The 24,873-nt window shown below is 30.5% G+C and overlaps 2 protein-coding genes, 1 non-coding gene and 2 pseudogenes across 4 annotated transcripts; all 5 read right to left on the minus strand.

Moving 5' to 3' along the window:
• Nucleotides 1-2,843: 2,843 nt before the first annotated feature.
• LOC124838211 (uncharacterized) lies at nt 2,844-3,998 on the minus strand. The gene has a single exon (XM_047313747.2). The coding sequence runs from the start codon at nt 3,895-3,897 to the stop codon at nt 3,190-3,192; it is 708 nt and encodes a 235-aa protein (XP_047169703.1). The 5' UTR covers nt 3,898-3,998; the 3' UTR covers nt 2,844-3,189.
• A 3,988-nt stretch (nt 3,999-7,986) lies between these two features.
• On the minus strand, nt 7,987-8,534 carry LOC148201698 (uncharacterized; annotated as a pseudogene).
• Nucleotides 8,535-15,878: 7,344 nt separating this feature from the next.
• Nucleotides 15,879-16,694, minus strand: LOC124843368 (tRNA-splicing endonuclease subunit Sen2-1 pseudogene; annotated as a pseudogene).
• Nucleotides 16,695-20,204: 3,510 nt separating this feature from the next.
• TRNAM-CAU (transfer RNA methionine (anticodon CAU)) lies at nt 20,205-20,276 on the minus strand. The gene has a single exon. It is a non-coding gene; the product is annotated as a tRNA-Met (tRNA).
• A 677-nt stretch (nt 20,277-20,953) lies between these two features.
• Nucleotides 20,954-24,434, minus strand: LOC124835044 (Late embryogenesis abundant (LEA) hydroxyproline-rich glycoprotein family). Of its 2 annotated transcripts, none has more exons than XM_088110650.1 (2): nt 23,798-24,434; nt 20,954-21,277 (listed from the first exon to the last, which is right to left on the minus strand). In XM_088110650.1, exons 1-2 carry the CDS (start codon nt 24,352-24,354, stop codon nt 21,022-21,024), a joined length of 813 nt encoding a protein of 270 aa, XP_087966776.1. In that variant the 5' UTR covers nt 24,355-24,434; the 3' UTR covers nt 20,954-21,021. The 2 variants fall into 2 exon arrangements, with proteins under 2 accessions (XP_087966776.1, XP_087966777.1); XM_088110651.1 differs by lacking the exon at nt 20,954-21,277 and adding an exon at nt 22,397-22,987 and having other exon boundaries at nt 23,798-24,429.
• Between the last annotated feature and the right edge of the window lie 439 nt (nt 24,435-24,873).

Here is a 24,873-nt window from a genome sequence, read left to right on the forward strand (position 1 = left end):
GAAACCATGCTGGAAGAAGAAAATTTGGAGGATGCCAACCTTGTGGACGTTGAAGTTAAAGCTGAGCAGTAAAGGCTCGTTTCTGTAGTAGCATTAGTTAGTTTTCTGTGCTGTATTTTGACAGTTCTGTGTATAGGTTTGCAGCGCTGTTCATACAGTATTAGTAGTAGTTAGTTTTTTTGTATAGCATTTTGGGACGTTGACTGTATATTTCTGCAGAACGTTTGTCCAGTAACTGGTTCTGTACCTTTTACGAATTTCTGAATACTGTAATTTGCTGTACATGCTGTTTTATCGTTTTGAGCAGCTGTTGTAAATGTTAAGACTGCACTGTTTTCTGTAAATGTGATTAGTTCTGATTAATGGTAATTACTATTTATTGGGATGTTACATTTAACCACTACACTGAATTTGAAACCTACCACTAACTCTAAAACTATATTTATAAGGATAAATAATCTAAAAATATATTTGTAAGGATGACTAATAAATTTAATGTAATAATTGTTGACTTATTTTATTTTCAAAACAGTAAAAAAAACTAAAATATCAATACAATAACTTTAATTTTGTTAATTTTATTTCAACTTTATTAATAATCAATATAATTAAGTATGTATTTACTTTTTCTAATAATTAACACATGTTATTTTTAACAAAAAAAATATTAATAACCAATTAACATTGAAGTAACCACTAAAAATTTTAAATTTATAAAATAAAAAATAAAGAATTAAAATCTCCCTTCAAAGTTAATTACTTACAATTACTAAATATCAAACATTATTCCTGATAAAAAAAGCTAAAAATCAAACATATATTTAATTATCTCAACCGTTAAAAGAATCCAAACAAAAATAAAATTTCTATATGTAATTGTTTTATTATACTAAAAACTAAACATATAAATACTTATTGTCCTAAAATGGTTATTTATCATATGTATAATTAATCTCCAGAAAACAGTTTTGAAACATACAATTTCCTATATTTATAATAAATAGCAAAATCTAATCATATCTATAAGAAATAACAAAACAATTTCACTCAATTATAAATTTCTCTATAATCTAGTCAGAACTTAAAACGTACAGAAAAAACCCAGCTCTTTTTCTTGTTTTTAGGACTCCTTTTCACAAAAGCATGAGATCAAAGAACCATTCTTACGGACACATCTATGACCGCAACCAATCCCACATTCATGACATATTAAAAGAATGATAAATTTATATTAAAAACTATGTTAAAATTGTTTTGATATTATTTTGAGCTTCAAATTAATTACACAATTTGCCCCCACCATCCCTTTTTCTGTTTCATATTTTCGAGGACTATGAGAAACCAGATGCTCAAAACTCTCTTCACCCAGGCCATTTCCTTCACCCAGCGGGTTGCCCATTCTTTCTCTTTCAGAAGAATTGTGTCCTCTTTTAGAAGCATATTATAATTATAAAGCTACTTATATTATAATAAGCCTATTGCAAATGACCAATCTTTCTGTTTCACACTTTATCGCACTGAAATCACACTGAAGCATACTAAAGAAGATAGAACGTATTCAAGAACAACTTCAAACATAACTTCATATAATGACCAGAAAAACAAGACTCTTCTCATATTTGTCTGACTTTAGGTTATTCTTTTACGTTTAAGTGAGATAGGAATAGAGGGAGAGAAAGATATACAAGTTAAAATGTATGTCCAAAGGCTATCCCTCATCTTTTTTTCATCTATTTAAGGACGAGAATAGATTGGTACTAAAGAGAATGTTCCCATTTCGACATTGCTATTATATCTGTAAGTATTTTATATACCCAGACCCGAAACCTGCTACAAATAGTTAAACTTGAATATGATATTTCGAAATAACATAATGCATGTGTTTAACAAACTAACATTAATAATAATAAACCGATAAAAAAAAATATAAATTGAAGTACATTCTCTTCGTTCAAAATATATACAATGATAATTCATTTCTACCTATAAAAGTATTCCAAAAGTACTTAAAAACTTTTCATCTTTTAGTCATAAAATATCATAAATACATTATGCAGGTTTTCGCAAATTTAGGCACTATAACACCTATAATGTTGCATCAATACATGCAAAAGTCTAGGTAAATATCTATACAGGATCAGATCCACTGCAAGAAACTTATATTAATACCCATCAAATTTGGGTTTGATTGCCATCCCTATTTCCATTCCATTCTTTCATTCATAAGCACAGATTAAGTTTTCTTCATAGTTGCTAACCTACATAACCAGATAGAGTAACAATATCTCCACCTCTACTTGTTTTTAGTCAGTAAAATTATTGACGATAATACAAAAATCAGTATCATCAACACTGAAATAAATCAGGTCCCCAATAAACAAGACCAAACAGAGCCACCATATCCGAATTTGTCAGATATGTATCTCACTGTACACTGTGGGGGCAAAACAACATTGGGTAATCAATGCCCTGACCAATCTGTTTTTTACAAGATTACCAAACGTTGAAATTCGAAAGACAGGTTAAAGGAGAAATTATCCATTTACCATTAACCCTGAAAAAGGGAGCTAGACCAAATCTGAGCATGACAGCTTGAACGTACGAATAATATTCATTAGATTTAGGGTCCATTAGATTTAGGGTCCAGTTGGAGCTTCCAATTCCATGGTCACGTGTTTAAAAGCAGAGAAATAAACCACACTTATGCATTAAATCATCCTAAAAGTCATAGTATGTCAGAGATTACATAGTCTATTACTTCATTTGTATAACCTCTTTAAAACATCAGCATTTCATACCATCTAAATGCCCAATTTTACATAACTCATTCTAGAAGGTAGATGTCAATATAAAATCATTCCCTAATTTCACTTAATTACTTACAACTTTTAAAATAGTCAGATCACAACATGATACCAGAGCTTCAACAGTTCCACGAGAAAATGGTCCGAGGTTCCACTCTCGTTCTTAGAAAAACTAAAATTCATTTTCTCTCTATACTCTTCACCATCGTTATAATTCACATTTTCTCAGGCAAACAAAGCGAAACGAAAAGAGGAAGTAAGGGAACCCTAGGAGTTGCGATAGACAGGGAAATTCACTAGTTCAGGACAAATTCAGATTCAGTAGAATAGAATTCAATCAATAAGTTAAAATTAAACACTAATAGAAGAATTTGAATTGAATGAATCAACCGAGGAAACCTGTTTGGCGCCAAACAGCATTTCGAACCTGACGCAGGTCCCTTCCTTTCAGCGTTCTCCCTATCCCTTCCATAACCGAATAAGCAAGAATCGGCGATTGCGCTGAGTTCCTCGCCACGATTTCGTGCGGCGGCACCATCTCCCCATCTTCATCCTCCTCGTCGTCATCATCGAACTCGCACTGCCTCCGCCGCGCCTTATCCGACAAGATCGGGACGTTTACCGGCGCGGACTGGTGGAACTTGAAGGAGGAAGGTTGCGCCGGGGGCGGAGGCCGCGGGATGGCGGGAATGACGCGCGAGGAGGAGGAGGAAGAGGAAGCGGAGGATATGGAGGAGATTGAGGCCTTGTGGAAGTGCTGCGAAACGTTTCGAAGGCTGTGGGAGGTTTCGTTCTCGGGGAGCGCGGCGAGTATGCCGTGAGAGTGGTGGTTGTGGTTGTGGTGGTGATGGAGGAGGTGGTGGTTGGGAGTGGCAGACGCAGAGGAGGACGTAGAAGAGGAAGGAGTGGAGGCGTTGTAGTGGTTTAAATCGGTGTGGTAGTCGCCGTTAAAGAAAACTACGTCGTCCTCTTGGAGCTCAACGTTGGTGGCGACGAACGGGGAGTGCGGCGGCGCGTGAGACGGAACGCCTAGGTAGCGCTCTGTGGCGGAGGGCTTTCGGCTCGGGAGACGGTTCGTGCCGAATGGATCCATGCCGGTTCGGTTCGGAACACCGAGAGAAACGGAAAGAAAATAGGAATAACAGAGCACACACTTGGTGAACGGTGACGAGACTGAAGGGGCTAATGGCTAAGCTTTTTCTTTCCTTTTAACAAAAAAATATTTTTCTTACATATTAAAATAATTTGGTAACTGAAATGGACGGTTACGATTTTTTTAATTCAGAAAAAGAGTTACCCTCAATAATTTTATTCTGCATACATATAAATTGATCTACGACTTGTGTGTGATGTTCAAATGAAACACTATTCAAATTACTGTCTGTCATGACAGTAAACACCACATGCTTTACACTAATCAGAATTTTAACTGGTTTTGTATGTTTAATGATTATTATTATAATGTTTCAAAAGTCACATCTATCATATATATTTTTTAATTAATAATATAAATATAAAAAAAATTAGACTTTCTGTTGTTTTTATTTATTTTTAATGTTTCTAAAAATTGAAATTTTCTTTTCTTTCTTACTTATTTGAGTAATTATGAACCACCCTATAAAATAATTAAGAGAACGGATTTTTTTATAAATTGAATTCGAATATTTTATTATTAAAATATAAATTTTATAGAGGAAAATCAATTAGTTTAATTTTATTATATGAAGATTATCATCTCTTAATTTTTTTTTTCTTTTGTTTTTCACTTTTTCTTTGGATTTTTGTTATTTATGTTTATGGAGATCGGAAATTTTTACGAAGATCTTGACATATAATCTTACCTTATCAAAGTTTTCTTTTGGAACATCTTTAGTTATTTTCTTAATTAATTTCTTATAAGTTTTGCATATATTTACTATGGAGTGTTTGCATTATAGTTTAAAGTGGTTGAAGATGAATATATGTTTCATTAGAATTGTTAAGATATCTAATTGACTTAATTGACTAACCATTTGGTTCTCATTATCACTCACTTCTGTAATCTTCTCTGCTGTTGTTCCAGTTTCAAAAATCTCTTGTTGTGCTAATCTCACAGAGGAACAACAGGCATAAATTACAGTCGAATGTGAGACTGGGTTAGCCTGAACTACATTGGAATCTGGAATCAAACGTTTTCTTGCAGAGGAAGGGAGGTCCGAAGACTCTGACTGAACATTGAACACAAACCAACCATGTGCAAGTTACAGATAAAATCAATGGTAAAGATGTTACTTACATCCACAAGAATGATAAAAACATTTGCATAAGTGTATTAAATTTTTAAAACTGAACTTTTAAATTTAAATTGTATCTATTTATAAAACTTAATTATAGATGTCATTCAATATATAATTAATATAAAAATTTGTCTATTTTTTAAATAAAATAATAAAAAGATTATATTATTTATTTATTTAGAGTTTAGTATGATGCAATAAAGACATGATAAATATGTTTAAGTATTGAAAAAAATAAATAATTATTTCTTAAGTTAAAAATGGAAATATCGAAATCAGATGAGTTAAATATATTTTAAATGAATATAATATTAACGAATTTGAATTGATCTAGTGGTAATATAATGTATAGGTTAATAATTATTGGTTTTATTTTTGTTATTTGCTGTGTTTTATTTTTTTGGCATCAGTTTTTTTTTTTTTAACTTAGCCTACGGAAGCCCATAAGCAAAGAGTCAGAGACAGGGTCATTTGTTTTTATTTTGAGAGTGTTTCTCATCCTACACCTCCAAGATTTCATCCTGCACCTCCAAAAATTCCATTTTTAACCTTCTGATATTTCATCATTATCCTATACCTTTAACTTTATAGAAAATTTTATTTTTAATTTTAATAAATATATTCTTATTTTTTTCTTTTTCTTATTAAAAAGATTCTATATCACCTTAATAATAACTAAATTTAAAATTCAAATATTATTTAATATAATTTTATATTTTAATAATTATTAAAATATGATTTATGTTATGATAATAATTATATTAAAAATATAAAAATAAAATAACTAAAAATAAAAATAATAACAAAAAAGTAAATTATATTAAATAAAATATTTAATATATTCAAATATATTAAATTATATTAAAATATTACATTAAATTAAATAATTATTAAAATTTAAATAATAAACAAAATTTTAAAATAGTTATTTATCAAATAATAAATAAAATTATATTGAATAAAATATTTAAATATATTAAATTATATTAAAATATTAAATTAAATTAAATAATTATTAAAATTTATATATAAAATAAAATTTTAAAAACATTCTTATCGGATATGGATATCCGATTTATAACTTATCGGATATCTATATCCGATTAACAAATTTTTCAAAATTTTATTTTTTTTAAATTTTAATAATTATTAAATTAAATTTAATATTTTAATATAATTTAATATATTTAAATATATTAAATATGATTTTAAGTATTATTTTTTTCTTTTTTTATTCTTATTTTAGTTATTATTTTTAATTTTCTTAATAGAACTATTTTAAAAATATAAATTATATTTTATTAATTATTAAAATATAAAAATATAATAAATAATATTATAATTTTTATTTAAGTTTAATATTTATTAAATTGTAAATAAAAAGCGAAGTATTAACATATTTTATAGATTTTAATATATAAATAAGCTTTTTAAAATTTTTATTTTTATTTAAATTTAATAATTATTTAATTTATTTTAATATTTTATTATAATTTAATATATTTGAATATATTAAATCAAATTTATTTTTATTATTATTTATTATTATTTATTATTATTTATTATTATTTATTATTATTATTACTATTTTTATTAATATTTTTATTATTATTTTTATTATTTTATTTTTATGTTTTTAATATAACTATTATTATAATATAAATTATATTTTAATAATTATTAAAATACAAAATTATTTTAAATAATATTTAAATTTTAAAATAAATTAAATTAAATTATTATTAAGGTAGTGAAGATTGTTTTTAATAAAAAAGAAAAGAAAATGAAAAAATATTTATTAAAGTTAAAAATAAAGTTTTGAAAAAGTTGAAGGTGCAGGATGATGATGAGATGTCAGAAGGATAAAATTGGAATTTTTGGAGGTGCAGGATGAGATCTTGAAGGTGTAGAATGAAACACTCTTATTTTGAACTTAGGCTACGGAAGCCCATAAGCAAAGAGTCAGAGACAGGGTCATGAGGAAGCCCATAAGCAAAGAGTGAAAGACATGGTCACGAAGGAGAGGCTCGTTCCTTCTTTCCTCGCTTTTCTTGACATTTCTATTTTCTCCCTCCTCTTTTTTCTTTTTTTTTTTAATGTTTCGGTAGGTCATTATTTTCGTTCAGAATCTCAAGTAGATCCTCTCATTTTGGCATTTAATTTGAATTCTTATTTTTGTAAAATTGTTTACCGTCAAATTGAAAAGACGCAGTTAAGGAGGATGTTACCTGATGTGGCATGCTGACACTCTGATGGTGTATGAGAAGCCAATTCAATGAAGATTTATGTACTTGTTAGTAACATGACTTGTTTAGTACCGTACGGTCTCCTGCATCACCAGGCCGAGTGGCTAACCACCAGACCGAATGGCCGACCACCAGACTGAGTGGCCGACCACCAGGTTGTCAGCATGCCACGTAACACCTCCTTAACTGCGTATTTTCAATTTGATGGCAAGCCTCTTTGATTCAATTTTACAAAAATAAGAACCCAATTGAGACACACAAAAAAAGACCTATTTGAGATTTTAGACGAAAATAGAAACCTACCGAAACATTAATTTTTTTTTTTTTCGAAAACCCTATAGTAAGGAAAATGCAGATTGTTGACGTGAGTGAAAGTGAAACGAAGAGTCAAGAGTCACGATCGAAGAGTGCCCAGTGGAAAGGAAGCTATTATTAACAACCAATTTGTATTTCTTAGTATAAAATTTTACATATATATTACCAGCACTAACATTCTTTTCCTGGTAAACAATGTGTTTATATACAGGATAAAACATTATATATAGGAAAAATTGAGAAAAGTGTAACTGAACAAATTCAATCAAATGATGGAATCCAAGTACAACATTGTTATAGAATTAAGCAAGTTTTTGTAGGTGGGGAAGCTTAGACTTTGGAAATCTATCTAGATATTGGATCAAATTTACATTTACAACACGAGCACTCAATTAATAAAACTCTTTTAGTGCGTTCTCCATGTTTGTGTGATCTTGAAATCTTAGGAACTTCGTATTTGCACCATTTTCTACATCGTAAACATGCGCTTTTGGTAACTTTGTTGCGATGAGGAGTCGTCTTTCTTCTTAAATTCATAATTTTATAATTTGAGTCACTTAGGTGTCTCCAGGCATTGTAAATGAGTCTAAAAGCACCCCAAGTTGCGACTGAAGCGTTCTTGGATGGATTGAGCATGATTACTAATTTGTTGTGTTGCATCTTGATGCTTTCAATGTCATCTTCAAAGCCCTTCTTAATGCCAAGAACTTTGTACCAATTTTTTGCACCGATGTCATTTTTTTCATTGCTGCCTGGTGGATCTTGTATGCTAAGATTGTTTCGTCAATGCCATCAACTTTTGGGTCTAGTGTTTTGGCCATGGTGGCACAAGTGATGGCCCCTTTGATGTTTCCTAGTTTAAACATTTCTTCTGCATCCCTTCGTGCAAACATTGCTTGAGATTATGAGAATCACAAATATATTTTGACTGGCATATAATTAATTTTTCTGAATTCATAATCAATTAAAAGAGTAAGAACTCTTGAAGCAAGTTACGTCTGCAATGTTTTTAGGAGAAACTTTCCTCTTGCACTTTCTTATTTTAGAAATCAATCCCAGAAAGGTAACGTCTTCCTATAGCATCTTTTATTAGTTGAATGGGTTTTCATACTTAAATTTGGTGAGGTAGATTTCTAGTATCTAAGAAGTTTCATTTGTTTTTATGTTTTGCATATTGTGTATAATAGTAGGGTATTGAATTTTTAAGAATAGTCGCATCTCACGTTGATTAAATTGAAAGTATAGATTCAGAGATAAAGTAATCTAAAAATTCCTTTTGATGAATACATTTAAATTGCATTCTACGGAAGAAACATTTTATAATTAGTTTAGTAAATTCATCTTATCTTATGCAGTGTATTTCATTGAATATGGTCACTTATTCTAACCTTCCAATCCTCTTAGCATGAACAGAGAACAAATCATGATTTACTAATTTTATGGTTATTTATTGTTAATTCCGGGGACTTGTTTATGTCTTGTTGTAGGTCAATCTTGAATACTTGGACGTGTTGTTTTCAACAATGAAGGCCTTCTTTATCCTGACAATGTTGTTGGGACATATTCACGTACAACAATGATTGATTGGCTTGGAGTTGCTGGATGGGGTGTTGGGAGTATTGAAGTAGAGGCAACAATGCTTGGCCAGGTATATTTACTTTCAAATTTTGGTTTATTTTTGGTTAATGTGTTTTAATTATAATATAGTCTTTGATTTCAAGGATTTGCTATACCAAAAGATGTACAAGGAAAAGTTGTAAAATTTGATTTTCATGGGCAGCCAGCGGGACTCAAACAAAATTAGACATTGTTTATTAGTTTATTTTTTTAGTAATATAACGAACATATTTTTAGTATGTTAATTTAGTATTGAACATCTTTCTTTTTTTAATATATGAATAATTAGTTGTATAAACATATTAATATATTGAACAATGTAGTTTATTTTATATATAATATTCAGTTTTATTTCATATTATTTTATTTTCTGTTTGGTTAATAAAACTAATTTTATTATAATCTCATTTTATTACAATTAAAAACTAAAAAAAAAAATAATCTGTATACATTTCCTGTGGTTCCACTAAAATCCCGTTAATTCTGGCGGTTTCAGTAAACCCCCGCTAATTCTGGAGGTTTCAGCAAAACCCCCGCTAATTTCGGTGGTTTCAGCAAAACCCCTGCTAATTCCGGCGATTTCAGCAAAATGCCCGCTAATTCCGGCGGTTTTAGCAAAACCCCCATTAATAGTGACGCAGCTTTTTCCAGTGGTTTTCCACAGCTTTCCCAGGGGTTTTCCTAACCTCGGATAACATATTTTCCGAGGGTTAAAACTGTCAGAAACGAAAAAAATAACTCCCGATAAAAATCAAAATTTTTGTAGTGTATCTTTATAAGTAAAGATTTCTTTTTATTTTAATTAGCATATTTTTGTTTCCAATATATAAGTATTGACACTAATTTTATTTCATCAATTTTATAAGATAAATCTAGTAATGATACCAATATCAAATAAATAAATATATATATATATATATATATATATATATATATATTCAAAATTGGATTTTAAAATTTGAATTTATTTCTAATAATAAAGATTTTTTTATTTTAATTAGTATATTTACAAATAATCTATGTGAGATTTACAAATATTATTAATAATTTCTTTCTTTCATTTACAAATATTACAAATATTATTGAAGTTTGTCATGTATGACAATCTGGAGACATTTGTGGTCAATATAGACCAATATTTATGTATATGCAGGAAATGGAATATCACAACAATTTCATGTTGTCATTCTCTCCCTGCTATGAAATTTCTCAACATAGATATGCATGACTTCATACCTTGTTCCTTTAGGAAGTCAACATATGAAGAAATGTCTTCTCAACCAGTAATGTCATCAACAAATGAGTCTGAAGGTCAACCCTAGCAGGGGAGGTTTCTGGGAAAAATTTCAAATGGTTGTGTGAAAATTTTGTAACATATTACTTGCTTCAACAATTGTAATGGTTTTGTTTGAAATTTGAACAATTGTAATGGTTTTGTAAACAATCTAACCACTTTCGTATGTTTATTGCATGATGACTTCTGCTATTTTACTAAATGATTGCCTTTTTACTGCCTTGAGTGAATAATTGTCTTTTTATTGTAGCTACTGTTATTGACTAAGTTTTTGGTTCTGATGCTTGTGATGAGTTCACTCTTTTTATATTTTTGTAGGAAATTTTTAGTTATCTTAAATCTACGTTAAAATAACTTTAGTTATACTTGAAGAGTTGAGAGCAGATGAAAAGTCTTATATTTTTACTAAGAAAGCCTGATACAACTTACTACTGTATTTATAGGAGACAGTAGTTCTGAAAAGTAAAAGGGCGGGAAGCCCCTAACAAAACCCTAACATAAATATTAATAATAATAAAGACATTATACTTCAACACTCCCCCTCAAGCTGGAGCATATAGATCATATGTACCAAGCTTGGAACATATAAATTGAATTCTAGGCCCCCTTAGAGATTTTGTCAGAATGTCTACGGGTTGTCCATTAGAGTTGACAAACTCAGTAACAAGATCCTTTGACAATAACTTCTCTCTAATAAAATGATAATCAATCTCTATGTGTTTTGTTCTTCCGTGAAACACTGGATTAGAGGCAATGTGAAGGGCGGCTTGATTGTCACTGTACAACTTCATCTGCTCATTTTCACAAAATTTACTCTCTTGAAGGAGCTATATAATCCACACAAGTTCACATGTAGTTAGAGCCATAGATCGATACTCAGCTTCAGCACTAGATCGAGCAACAACACTTTATTTCTTACTTTTCAAAGATACAAGGTTCCCTCCAAGTAAAACATAATATCATGTGGTAGATCTTTTGTCAATTGGACAACCAGCCCAATCTGCATCACAATATCCCTGAACTTGAGTGCTTCCCGTGTCCTCATACAACAATCCCTGTCCTGTGTTTCCTTTTACATATTTGAGAATGTGAATCACTGCATTCCAATGATCAACATGTGGATTTTTCATAAATTGACTCAACTCCCACCGGATAAGAAAGACCAGGTCTTAAAAATGGGGAGATTGTTAGCATGGAGAAGTGTTGAAGATTTAAAGAATGCTTGGACTTAAGAGATACATTGAAAACGTAAGAATTTAGTTGTTAAAGTCTTGTAATATGTGTAATTTGTTTAAAATCAGTAGATCAAAAGTCAAAAGGTAGAACCTAACCAGCAAAACACTCAAGATAGTTTTATTTTTCTTAAAGATCCTTGAGATAATCGATTATCATAAAGTATAATCGATTTTAATTTCAAATTTTAAGAAAAGTCCCTAGAATAACTTTTCACCCAGAGTTTTAAGAGTGGTGTAGTGGAGAAACTCTCAGTGTTTATGAAAAGGAAGCTTGTGAACTTGGTTCTTTGTAGAAGAAAGTGCTTATCTTAGTGGGTCTAAATGGTGAAGCATATCTACTAAGGAAAGTCAATCTTGTTCATCCTTTTGTGGGTCAAAATGAAGTGTTGTTCATCTCTTGTTTGTTAAAGGAGGTGTATTCTAAACATATGCTCTACTTCATTGTTTTAAATTGTTTGCTTATTACAGTTGATAAGTTAATCCTTTTTTTTAAATGATTAACAATTGGATGTAAGATCTTTTGATCTAAACTAGTATAAAAATAATTTATGCAAGCTTCTTTCCTTACTCTATTTTGTTTACTTGCTATTGTTCATAATTATTTTTCTGACTTGTTAAAAAGATTTTAAAAAAGTGAAAGTTTGTTTACAAAAAACGATTTCTAACACAAGCAATTCACCCCTTATTGGTTGTTGTCTACTCTTTAACAATTCCGTTGTGCGTTTCCTACAATTGATATTAGAGTTTGCTCTGATAGTTATTCAAATTTTTCGAAAATGGTTGGACAATTTCAAACCTTTGTAGAAGGTGTGTCTATTAACAAACCTCCTTTTTTTAATGGTGAAAATGATTTATTCTGGAAAGTTAGAATGCAAATCTTTATGGAATCTGTTGATAGAGGTGTTTGGGATGCTATTTTGAATGGACCATATTTTCCTACTATTACTATAAATAATGTGCAGGAACCAAAACCATTTTCACAATGAATTATGGAAGAAAATAGAAGGACTCAGTATGATGTTAGGGCTAGAAATATTATTTCATTTACTTTATCTTTAGATGAGTTTTCTAGAATTTTCGTCTGTGAAAGTGTTTAGGAAATGTGGGAAATTTTAAGAGTCACTCATGATGAAGGCACAAATCATGTTAAATTGACATTTTTTATTCAATATCTTCATCAAGGAGCTCATCTAGCTTAAGCGACTATCATGAGGATGCAAAATTGTGTTTAATGAGAAACAATGATGACATCGGAAGCCAAGTAAGTATTTCTTGTAGTGCTGTCAAAACGGGTCACCTGACCCAACTCGGCCCGGCCCACCACGGGTTGGTGGGTTAAACGGGTTGGCTCACTGACTCACTTAATTACAAGTTTTTTTTTCACTTCAAAAGGAATTATAATTTTTGAAATTCAAATTTAAATAAATTTCACTCTAAAATGATGTTAAACTCCAAAGACAATTCAAAATAAAAAAAAATAACATACAACTCAAATGTAATCCAAAAGCAAACTCAAAAAGCGAATAAATAAGTTTATAATATTGATAATTTTTGTGTCACTTATCCATTTATAAGATTAGAGTCTTGAATTAATATATTTATAATATTTTACTCTATTGAAACATTTATTTCTTTATTCTCATTTACAATACAATAAAAACATGTTAACAAATAATATTGAAACACAAAATAATAAAGAATTAAATTAAACTAGGTGGATTGGTGAGCCAACCCGACTCACCGTTCAACCCGGACAAGCCAGGTTCTAAGTGGGCTGGATTGAAAATTAGCCCGTATAAAAAAATTTCATTTTTTCAAACCTAACCTGATCCGAACTCATGGTGAAGCAGATTGACTCGAAGATTCTAATCTGTTTTGACAGCACTAAATTCCAATAATAGTAGTGATAATTTTGTTGATTTGCAAAAAGCTTTTTTAAAATTACTTGATGAGTCTAAAAAATTAAATGTTGTTTATGAAAAATTAAAACAAGATTTTAAAGAACTGCAGCTTAAATATGAAAAAGCCTTAAATAAAGAAGTGATTTTAAAAATGAAATTTCTAATTTAGAAATGAAAGAAGTTTTAACCGTTGAATTCCCATTGAATGTCAATTTTATAAGAGTCACACATGTTTGATATTAATATTATTGATGTTTGATATTAATATGATGTTTGATATTAATATTATTGAGAATTTAATTAAAGTGGAGACCAAAAATAAAAATGTTAAAAAGCCAAATATTAAGAAAAATGATTTTCATAAAAAGGAATAAAAGACTTTGTAGAATATGGACAATTATTTGAACACAACCTATTATTCACTATTGCACAAAGTTTCATTTTGAACCTCAAGAACATGAGTCACATGGAGGCAAGTTTTTCCACACATTGAGTGACTGAAAAGAAAGGAAAAAAATAACTTATTTTGATATAGACTTTGATTAGGTGAGATGATTGCTCTCTACACCGTAACTCCTACGGTTCACTCATATCATCAAAATGAAGAATAAATTGGTCAAAATTTTATAGAGAATAGAAGAGGAATATGTTTAAAGAAATGGTAAATTTTATAACATAAAACTTGATTAATTGGTTTTCTAATTATAACTCAAGCTTTTAATAAAAAAGTAATCAAAACTTCATTAATATTATCTACTCCTATTCTTAAGTATTTTTCAGATCTTACATTAATATATATCTAATTTGACTTGGAATCCAGTGTAATGTAAATCCATAGTGACGTCTAAAATTGCTTTAAATAATTTTAACTTTTCATGTCTTAAACATAAATATAGTTACTTTAAACAATTTAAAATTTTTCACATCTTAAATATAAATACAAGACATCATGGTCTGAGAATCCAAACAACCAAATTAATCTTTAGTAAAACAATTATTATTTATATATTATTTAATGTCTTTATTCTAATTATTCTGGAAAATACTTCTCAAGTAGATTAAATTATTTAATACTTACCAAATTATTTTTCACAATGTTAAAATTGTTGTACATTCAGATGAAATTTCAATTTTGAAAATTACCTTTTAGAAAACCAACATTTATTATTAAATAAATGGGACATCAATTGCTTTAAATTGCTCTGTATTTACTATACATTGGTACAATAAAATAATTGAAGTTAGTATTAGAGAAGGTTTTAAAATTGCTAAAATTTATTTCAAAATATTTTGAAATTTTAACATTAGAAAATAATTGGGTTTTTTAACTTTTACTAAATTTCATCGTGTAAATGTATGGATGAAAGTTACAGTACATATTTGATTTGTAATTCAATGTAAATTCATAATTACATGTCAACTTAAATTATTTTTAAACAATTTCAATATTTACTTGTGTAAATGTAAACATGAGACTGCAAATATAAAATAAGAAACTTTGAAATTCCAAACATCAAATATACACATAGATGCTATAATATGTCTACAAAATTATCACAGGCTTAATAATAACACTTTACTTCAGTGTTTAATTTTGATTCCTTATTTATAGTTGTCTAAACAGAATTCTTATAATTTTCCATCTTTCATCTAAAATTCCATGTAATAGGTACAAATGCATTTGAAAACATAAATAATGTTTAAATAAAAATAATAAAATATAGGTTTCATTATTATTTTAATACTTTACGGATTTTCTTCTAAACTATACATATCGTAATATATTATACTTCCATTATAATTTTATTAATTATTAAATGAAATTTAAAGAAACTTAATTCGAACAATCAAAAACTATAAATACTAAATATGACTAATTGACCAATTAAAATTAAAAGTAACAATCACACAAAACAAAAACACCAAAATTAAAATTAAATCAAAGTATAAAATGAAGTGGTTTCATCATAGTATGCCTCAACATTAGATTCAAGCAAGACGAGGATCACGTTCTGCAGACATGCATCTGGAGGACCTTCAGAAAAGAGATAGCAATGTCAATAAAAAAAGGAACATTTGACTATTGTTGTCCTTGAATAACTATATTACCTTTGAACAAAGACAAAAAAAAATATTCTTATACTATCATATTTGACAATATTTTGAATGCTGAGAAAAACAATTGTCAACATTATAAAATCCACTTCAGTGTAAGCTACTAAGAGTAGCTTTTGTGTTTAGCTCTAAATATGACGTGAAAAATTAGCAAGACTTGCATTGAAAATATGTATCTATAATTACGCTTTGTTATCAGTGCTAGCATGATCTACATATTTTCACGGTTCTGTTCTGGACTCCATCCGGTGATTGTGCACTCTTCAACAGTATAGTTTGCAAGACATAATGGAGACTCGTTGTTACCAATTTTATTGATCTGTAGAACCAATAAGATTTTTGCAACACTTCCAACAAGTCGAGTTGTGCAATGAACATCAGACCATACTCTGAGTCTTCCATTCAGATCTTTATGTTCCCCCTCTGATAAAACAAGCACACCATACTCAGAATGGACCCGAGATGGATGGTGGCGATAGATAACAAAGTCTACACCATATTGAGATCCTGACCGTACTACCCAGTTTTTCATTCGAAGGTGGGAATAAGCCTTGTAGAAACAAGGGAATGTTTCTTTCTTCGACTTGGGGGACCAGTACCACTGCCGTTAATCTTAAGGCATTTCAAGGAATAACATAAGTAGAATGCCTCCTCAAAACTTAATTGAAACCAGTGTTTGTCCTTTTCAATTGTTCTCACAAGTCGACCAAAACATGCTTTATCAAGCAGATCAAGTTGCTCTACTCCCACTGCTAACTGTACATTGTTATCAGAGAGAAATCCACAAGTATCTGATTGAACTAGAGAAGACTTGAGTTCAAATAAAATCTTTGACATGGGTTCCTTGAGTGCCCCGGCTTCTGCATCTTTTCCTTTCCATCTTGGTGCCATTGAACTTACAAAATGAGTAAACAAATATGTCAAATCCAGGTTAGTGCTGCTTTAACAAACTTTACTAAAATAAAGGTAATGGCAGATGATAGGATATAAAACAGTGGAAAAATATTCAAGTCCCCCCACCCCCCAAAAATAGCAAGAATGTGAAGAAAAGCTTTACTAGTTAACTCCATTTGCTTGGACAACTCAAAATTTATAAACACGAGCAAATTTGTATTCTTACTAACACAACCATTAAATAAATTACATGACTCAAAGTCCTAACAAGAATTTTGGATTTAGTAAAAACAAAATTAAAAGACAGTTATAATCCAATAGATGTGACATATCCATTTAACATAATTAATTAAAAAATAATATAATTTAATTAAATTAATAATTATTATTTCATTAAATAAAATAAAATTAATTTATATATAATTATGTAACAATTTTTTAAAAAAAATAATATTTATATATTAATTTAAAATATAATAAATTAATAAATTAAAAACTAAAAAAAAGCATAAATCTTAATCGGATATGGCATATCGGTTAAAGAAAAGAAGTGAGAGAGTAGGATTTTTCAATGTTATGTTATTCTTTCTACGCACTCACCACCACCTAACCCTATCACAATCTTCTGCTCATAAAACTTCAAAAAACATTTCCTTTTTTCGCGGCTCTTCCGTTCCTTAAGGCTTCAGCTGAATCATCATCGTCTTCATCAATCGGCTTCCTTTATTGCATATATTTATTAACATTTGCTTTGGAATCACTCACACTTCCCTTCTTAATATGAGAATGGTTAGCTGTTTCAACCAAGCCTCTGAACCAACTTCAATTGGGCCCTTAACTCACAGGTGATTTTCTTTTTCATTATTTCTTAATTTAGACAATCATCCAAAATGCCTATGTAAAGTTTGGTTATTCACATTCATTTTTTGAATCTTCTTCGCAACCGTTTAAAGTCACGCGTACTCATTGTTCAATTCATTTATTTTATTTAAGAAAACGACATTTAAAAAAGGAAAGATGCTAAACACAAAAACTATTTTTTTGTAATTTTAATATTTTATATATTTTTTAATTTTTCATTTTTCATTTTTGTCTTTTTATTTTTATGATTTTTTAAAGAAAAAAATAGTATAGAATGCAGCAAACAAACAATAATCAAATAAACACCAAATGTAAAGAAATAAAAGCAAAGAAAATAAAATAAAAGCAAAACAGCCCAATATAAATAAAAATGGAGAGATAAAAAGGAAACCAGGAATATAAAAGTCGAGCCCCAATAAAGAAAAGGTTCACAATAAAACCTGCGTTGCTTCCTCCACCACCACCCTATACTTCCTCCACCTCCCCACATTATTTTAAATACAATTATATCCTTAAATTAAAAAGATTTTTACTTTTATCTTATTTTAAATAATTTAAAACCCTAATTTTACTTTTCCAGCACTCACCCACGGAACTCTCTTTTCCTTTCCCCATTTTCGTTTCACCTCCCCACCTTCCGCACTTCCATTCCTTTTTCTTCCCATTTTTTTTTGGTTTGAAAGCCTCCATTGCCGCCGTGGTGTGAAGAAGCGTCGCCGTTGTGGTGTGGAGAAACATCGAGGAGCATCTAGAGCATCAACCAGCGTGAGGAAGTATACATCGGAGGTGACATCCTTCAACGGATGTCAACATTTGTTTAAGGTAAAACGGATGTCGATATCCGTTTTTCCTCAAACCGATGTTGACATCCGTTGAAGGATGTTGACATCCGTTGAAGGATGTTGACATCCGTTGAAGGATGTTGACATCCGTTGAAGGATGTTGACATCCGTTGAAGGATGTTGACATCCGTTGAAGGATGTTGACATCCGTTGAAGGATGTCACCTCCGTTTATATAAAGGTTACGTTTTTTTATTTTAGGGTTTTATTTCAAGGTTTATTCGAATACGAGGAAGCACTCCATGCACTGCACCACGAGTGGAGACTGCTTGATAATTCTTTCCACCACCACCAACCTTTGTAACTTGTAGTATCTCACAACGACTAAAGAAAGAGAGGAAGAAATATAATGTTAAAATGAAAGAAAGGTATTTTACTCATGTATGGGATTAAAATAGATTATTAGTGAAATAGGTTGTGAATGGATAAATTTAAAAAATAATAATCCTAAATTTAAAAAATAATAATCCTAAAAATAAAATTTTACTGAAGGACAAAATAGTAAAGGGAAGATGGAGGAAGAAAAATGTGGTGGTGGACGGAGCAACACTCAAAATAAAATATTCACAATGATAGGAATCATAATAAATATATGTGAATAAAATTTCTAATGAACAATAAATTTACATTTTCGATGGATATTTATTAATAATATATAAATATTTTAATTACTCATGTATGAGTATTTCAATTATTGGTTTGTTTATTAACCTAATAGGATTATTATAATATTAATTCATGAATATTATTATAATATGTTATCATATTTTATTATTTATAAATCATCTACAATAATAGTTATTTAATTTTTTTTGTATAAATTAATAAAAGATATTCCTCTTCTATAATACTTTCAACTACCCCTTTTTTCACTAGCCCCTAACTTTCCATACAAAAAAGTGTAAATATAAATAAATTATTCCAATTTAAACTACTCGTGTTTTGGATTCTCACTTAGCTTTTATTATTTGTAAGTTGTCCGCAGTAACAATTATTTAATTTTTATATAATTTAATGATAATAAAAGATACTATTTTAAACAATTTAAGAGACAAAATTATCTTTCAGTAAATTATTGTTATAAAAAACAGAAAACAATTGTTATAGAAAAAATAGAATGGGTATCAATCAATTTATTTTTTGTATAAATAACGATGGGTTATTTTAAATTTGAAATAATTGTTTCAAAACAATTTATTTTACATTATTTATTTAATAAACAACATGAATTTGATTATTAAAGTAGGTATAAAATATTCATGTTAAATTTATGATGTGAACATATAAGAATTGTCTCTTAGGAGATAAGGATGAAGAAGACTAATTTTAGTTTTTCTTTGGTCTTGTATATATTATACATGTATATACTTCCATAGACTTTTATCTACTTTAACGTTTAAGTGTAAGGCGCTTTATTGATAAAAACATTATCCTTTTTTTCTAATACATGTTGTACATGTTGTAAGGTTTGTATAACTGTAAAAGTTTATAAATATTTTTTCTTATGACTATTCTAGTTTATTGATATATGATTTATTCTAAATATTACAGCAAATATCAACTATTTAAAAATAAATCGATTATAAAAAAAATACTTATTAAAGATGTTTTTGAAATTTATAAAGAAATAAATAATAAGTTTATTTCAATTTAGTTGGTTTTTTTTAATAATCTAAAATGATAAAAATTTTATAATTATAAGACTAAATAAGTAGTCAATGTTATGTTATATTTTAAATATATACAAAAGTATATTGATATATGATTAGCAAATATATAAAATTATTCAAAATGAAAACCACTCTTATCAGAGCCAGGTTTCGATCCTGGGACCTGTGGGTTATGGGCCCACCACGCTTCCGCTGCGCCACTCTGATTTGTTACTGTGTATAATAGCCTTTCTATTTTCATCACTTGCTTTTACTTCGAAGAATAGGCATTAATTTAGCTGTAACTGAATGTTGCTTTGCCTTAGCGCTTCTCCCTAGCTTAATGTTTTACAAGTGTTTGATATTGGCTCTTAGAGACCCTAGGTTTCTCTTTTCTGGGCCCATGATCGTTATTTGGTTTATCATGTCCTGCATGCCTCTATATATCTTCTTCTTTTACGTTGAAATGTAATGCACACACCCTTTTTCTTCATCTGTTTACATTTTTCAATGTTGAATGCATATCATATGTGTAGAAGTTAGAATATGGGGTCTAAAATAGTATTAGAATTTTTTTAAGGGTTCTCTCGTTAGTCTTATGCAGATTTTCTTGTTTTCTGCACCCAAATGAGAATCCAGCTATATCTCTTGTTAGTCCTGTGTTATAGGTGCATCCAACTATCACTCCTGAAGTTGGTCAATGCTTACTGTCCTAAGTGCCAAAAATAAGGAGAAATTTGTCCTTGGAACTACTCTCCTCCACTCTCGCTTATGCATCAAGAACCTTGGTGATCTCACATATTTCCTAGGTTTCGAAATGGCTCGAAATCACAATGGTCTCATTTGAGTCAACGAAAATATATCATAGATCTCCTTCATGAGACAGGGATGTTAGACTGCGCTCTCACATCCATGGCTCACTCCTCTCGTCTTCAACATGTTGGTCAACCTTTTATGATGATGCCGCTTCTTCCTATCGCAGACTAATAGGTCGTCTCAACTTTGTTTGCAAAACATTTATGCTACCAAACAAAAGCTCCACGAATTTGTTACTAGAAGCCACAACTGCATAAATCCAGTACTTTTTTTTATCGGAAATGTTAGTTGTTAGTAGCATAAATCTGGTACTTATCAGTTGAAACCTTGTCAGCTGATGTTCCTGCAGGTATTGAGCCACTTGTTTTGGTATCCCATAAGCCTGCATCTTGCTCTGTTTCTGATCGAGTATCCTAAAGTTCAGTATATAGTTATCATTTGGTTCAAAACATGTATTAATAGACAAACAAATGCATGCACATATTAGGGAGGACAATTTTTGGCAGACAATTTACATAGATAGAAAGTCATCCACATAGGAATAATTATGCCAATTAACCCATTGTTTGAGTTCCCGTTTCACCCATCACCAATTGTCAAAAAAAGCATGTTGTTCTTTTCTCCTTACGGGTCCTTATCTAAAATTACATTTCATTGACTCATACAATACATGATGGACCATTTTCTGACACTCGCAAATAGTAATCAAGTTACATATCAATGGTAGTATTTTATCGGACCGTACATAGGTTCAGTAATAGACTAATTAACTCAATAACTTGATGAATGTATTTCTTCATAATTGTTTAATGAGTAGCCAAGTATATCCATATCAATGAATCTACAGTACATCCTTCATGCCACAATTTTTTAATTTACGCAGTGGATTTTTCTTTTTATAATGTGTTCTCCCTCTGCTTGCAGGTTTTGAACTAGGTGATTGTGGTTGGAAAGGCGACTCCTAACAGCGAACCACATGGTCCAACCAGCTTTTCTAACAATGTTCTATATCCCATTATAAGTTTCCTCAGTATCTTTAGATGAATTCCTCCATAAGTCCTTGTTTGCAAGAGAGAAAAATAAGAAAAAATAAATTAACTTACACATAAGTTAAAAATAGAAATTTTATATAAAAGAACCTCTACAAATTAACTTTTGCACAAGTTCATTTTATCTTACAAATTCCTCTTATTTTTTCTCTCCTGGAAGGAGGTTATTAACCAAATTAGTTGAAATAGGCCTTAAATGGGATTGGGCATATGCATTGACCGCCTTTTTAGAGTTTTTTTGTGTGTAATGGGTTTTAAATGGGAAACCAAGTCAGTCATAGATCATTGAACAGACCCGATCAGAAAATAAATGCAGAGCAATGCTTTGATGACCCATGGATTAAGTACTTTCAACTTTCAAGTACTTCATTACATATTGTACTGAAATCATGAGAATAAGAGAGTAAAATTCAAGGGCATACCTCGAGCGCAAGCTTCTCTTGCCATCATCAATAAGTCATCATCAATTATTGTTATTGATGATGGCAAGAGAAGCTTGCGCTCGAGGTATGCCCTTGAATTTTACTCTCTTATTCTCATGATTTCAGTATAATATGTAATGAAGTACTTGAAAGTACTTAATCCATGGGTCATCAAAGCATTGCTCTGCATTTATTTTCTGATCGGGTCTGTTCAATGATCTATGACTGACTTGGTTTCCCATTTAAAACCCATTACACACAAAAAAGAATTCTAAAAAGGCAGTCAATGCATATTTCCAACCCCATTTAGGGCTATTTCGACTAGTTTGGTTAATAACCTCTTTCCAGGAGAGAAAAAATAAGAGGAATTTGTAAGATAAAATGAACTTGTTCAAAAGTTAATTTGTAGAGGTTCTTTTATATAACTTTCCTAAATTTCTATTTTTAACTTATGTGTAAGTTAATTTATTTTTTCTTATTTTTCTCTCATACAAATAAAGACTTATGGAAGAATTCATCTAAAGATAATAATATTACTTTTGAAGTACAATAAGCGGATAAACAATAACCCGGTTCGCTGTTACGAGTCGCCTTTCCAACCACAATCACCTAGTTTCAAAACCTGCAAGCCACAATCACCTAGTTTCAAAACCTGCAAGCAGAGGGAGAACACATTATAAAAAGAAAAATCCACTATCTCTTTATTTGGAAATTTCAATCTTGCGTATGATAATATAAGCGTAAATTAAAAAATCGTGGCATGAAGGATGTACTGTAGATTCATTGATATGGATATACTTGGCTACTCATTAAACAATCATGAAGAAATACATTCAAAGTTATTGAGTTAATTAGTCTATTAATGAACCTATGTACGGTCCGATAAAATACTACCATTGATATGTAACTTGATTACTATTTGCGAGTGACAGAAAATGGTCCATCATGTATTGTATGAGTCAATGAAATGTAATTCTAGAAAGGAACAACATGCTTTTTTTGACAATTTTTGACAATTTTTGACAATTGGTAATGGGTGAAACGGGAACTCAAACAATGGGTTAAATTGGCATAATTATTCCTATGGGGATGACTTTCTATCTACAGTAATTGAGTGTACCATCACAACATATGGATGTATTATATTAATCAAAGCCACAACGAAATCATTCAAGACAATAAAATTTCCAATGAACATAGGATAAGGATGCTGTAATATCATAACTGAGCATCACATTTCTTGATAACAATGCCTGCTATAAGCAACTTTCCACAATCATTGGTTTCAAAATAGATTATAAGCTTGCTTTAGAAGCATAGAAAATAATGCGTCCGCAGAAAATGAGAAAGGGAATAATTGGTTGAATCTCAAAGGCATAAACAAAACCTAAACTGAAAAATCTAATTCAATTGCAGAATACAACAATTACAGTTACAGAGTTTACACTCCTAACAGGCTTACGCTGCAGCGGTGGTGAAGACTTCAAGTTCGGAGGTGTTCTCCTGATCAATGACGTCGAGAAAGACGGGATCAACGGTGACGTGACTGTCGACGTGGACCTTGAAGTTGTGGTCCCACCACATGACCCTGGCTATGCCAGCGATGTCGACACTAGCATCGAGGACCATCTCGCGACGCGCGACGTCTTGGAGGAAACGCTTGGCGTGGTGCGCGAGCTGGAGCCCATGGAGACGGGCGGGAAGTCGGAGGAGCTGGCAGGAGCGGGGTGGCTGGGAGCCAGCTTGGACCTGAGCCGAGCCGAGGAGGGATCCCTCGTAGAAGATGGACATGGAGGTGGAGGAGTAGTCGATGGGAGCAATGTTGGGGTTGGTGACGTGGACGGTGAGGAGAACCTCTGCGTCCAGGAGAGGTAGATTCAGTTTGAGGGAAGTCATGCTTATGGATATGAGGTGGAAAGTTGGGTCCTTCGGTTTGGCGGAGATTAGGGCGGTGGCTGCCACTGCCGACGCTGCTCCGATTATCGCCGAACTCCAGCTCCATTTTACCTTCTTGCCCATCGCAATTTGCGTGCGATTCTCTAGTGGGCTTGGTGCGAGTGTCAGTGATGGATGAGGATAAATTGAAAATAAGTGAAAATTAGGGAGATATCAATATTTATAATCTGTATAAATTTTATACATTTCTTTTAAGTAGATTTGTATAAATTTTGTTAAGTAAAAAACGTCACTAATTTTTGCATGTACAAAACGTGTTTCTGTAAACTTATAGTTTTTATTTCAATTATACAACACCTTATATTCTACATTTGTTAAGTTTTATATTAATTACCTTAGATATTATATCAATAATAATAAGCTCCACTTAATTGCTTTTAGAGGAGTCTTACCGCTTAAAATTTTAAGTCTTATGCTTGAAAGTTATGTGATGATGGATATGATCCTCACCTCTGGCGTAAGATAAATCTTGTCAATCGAACCTAAAATAAATATAGTAATGAATGAAAATATATATTTAGAATAAGATTTATCACATAAGATTAATTAAGAATAAAGTAATATGCATATTAACAAATAAAT

This window comes from Vigna umbellata, chromosome 3 (genome assembly GCF_029865625.1).
Source record: "Vigna umbellata cultivar VRB3 chromosome 3, Vumbellata_1.0, whole genome shotgun sequence".
In the NCBI taxonomy this organism is placed as follows: Eukaryota; Viridiplantae; Streptophyta; class Magnoliopsida; order Fabales; family Fabaceae; genus Vigna; species Vigna umbellata.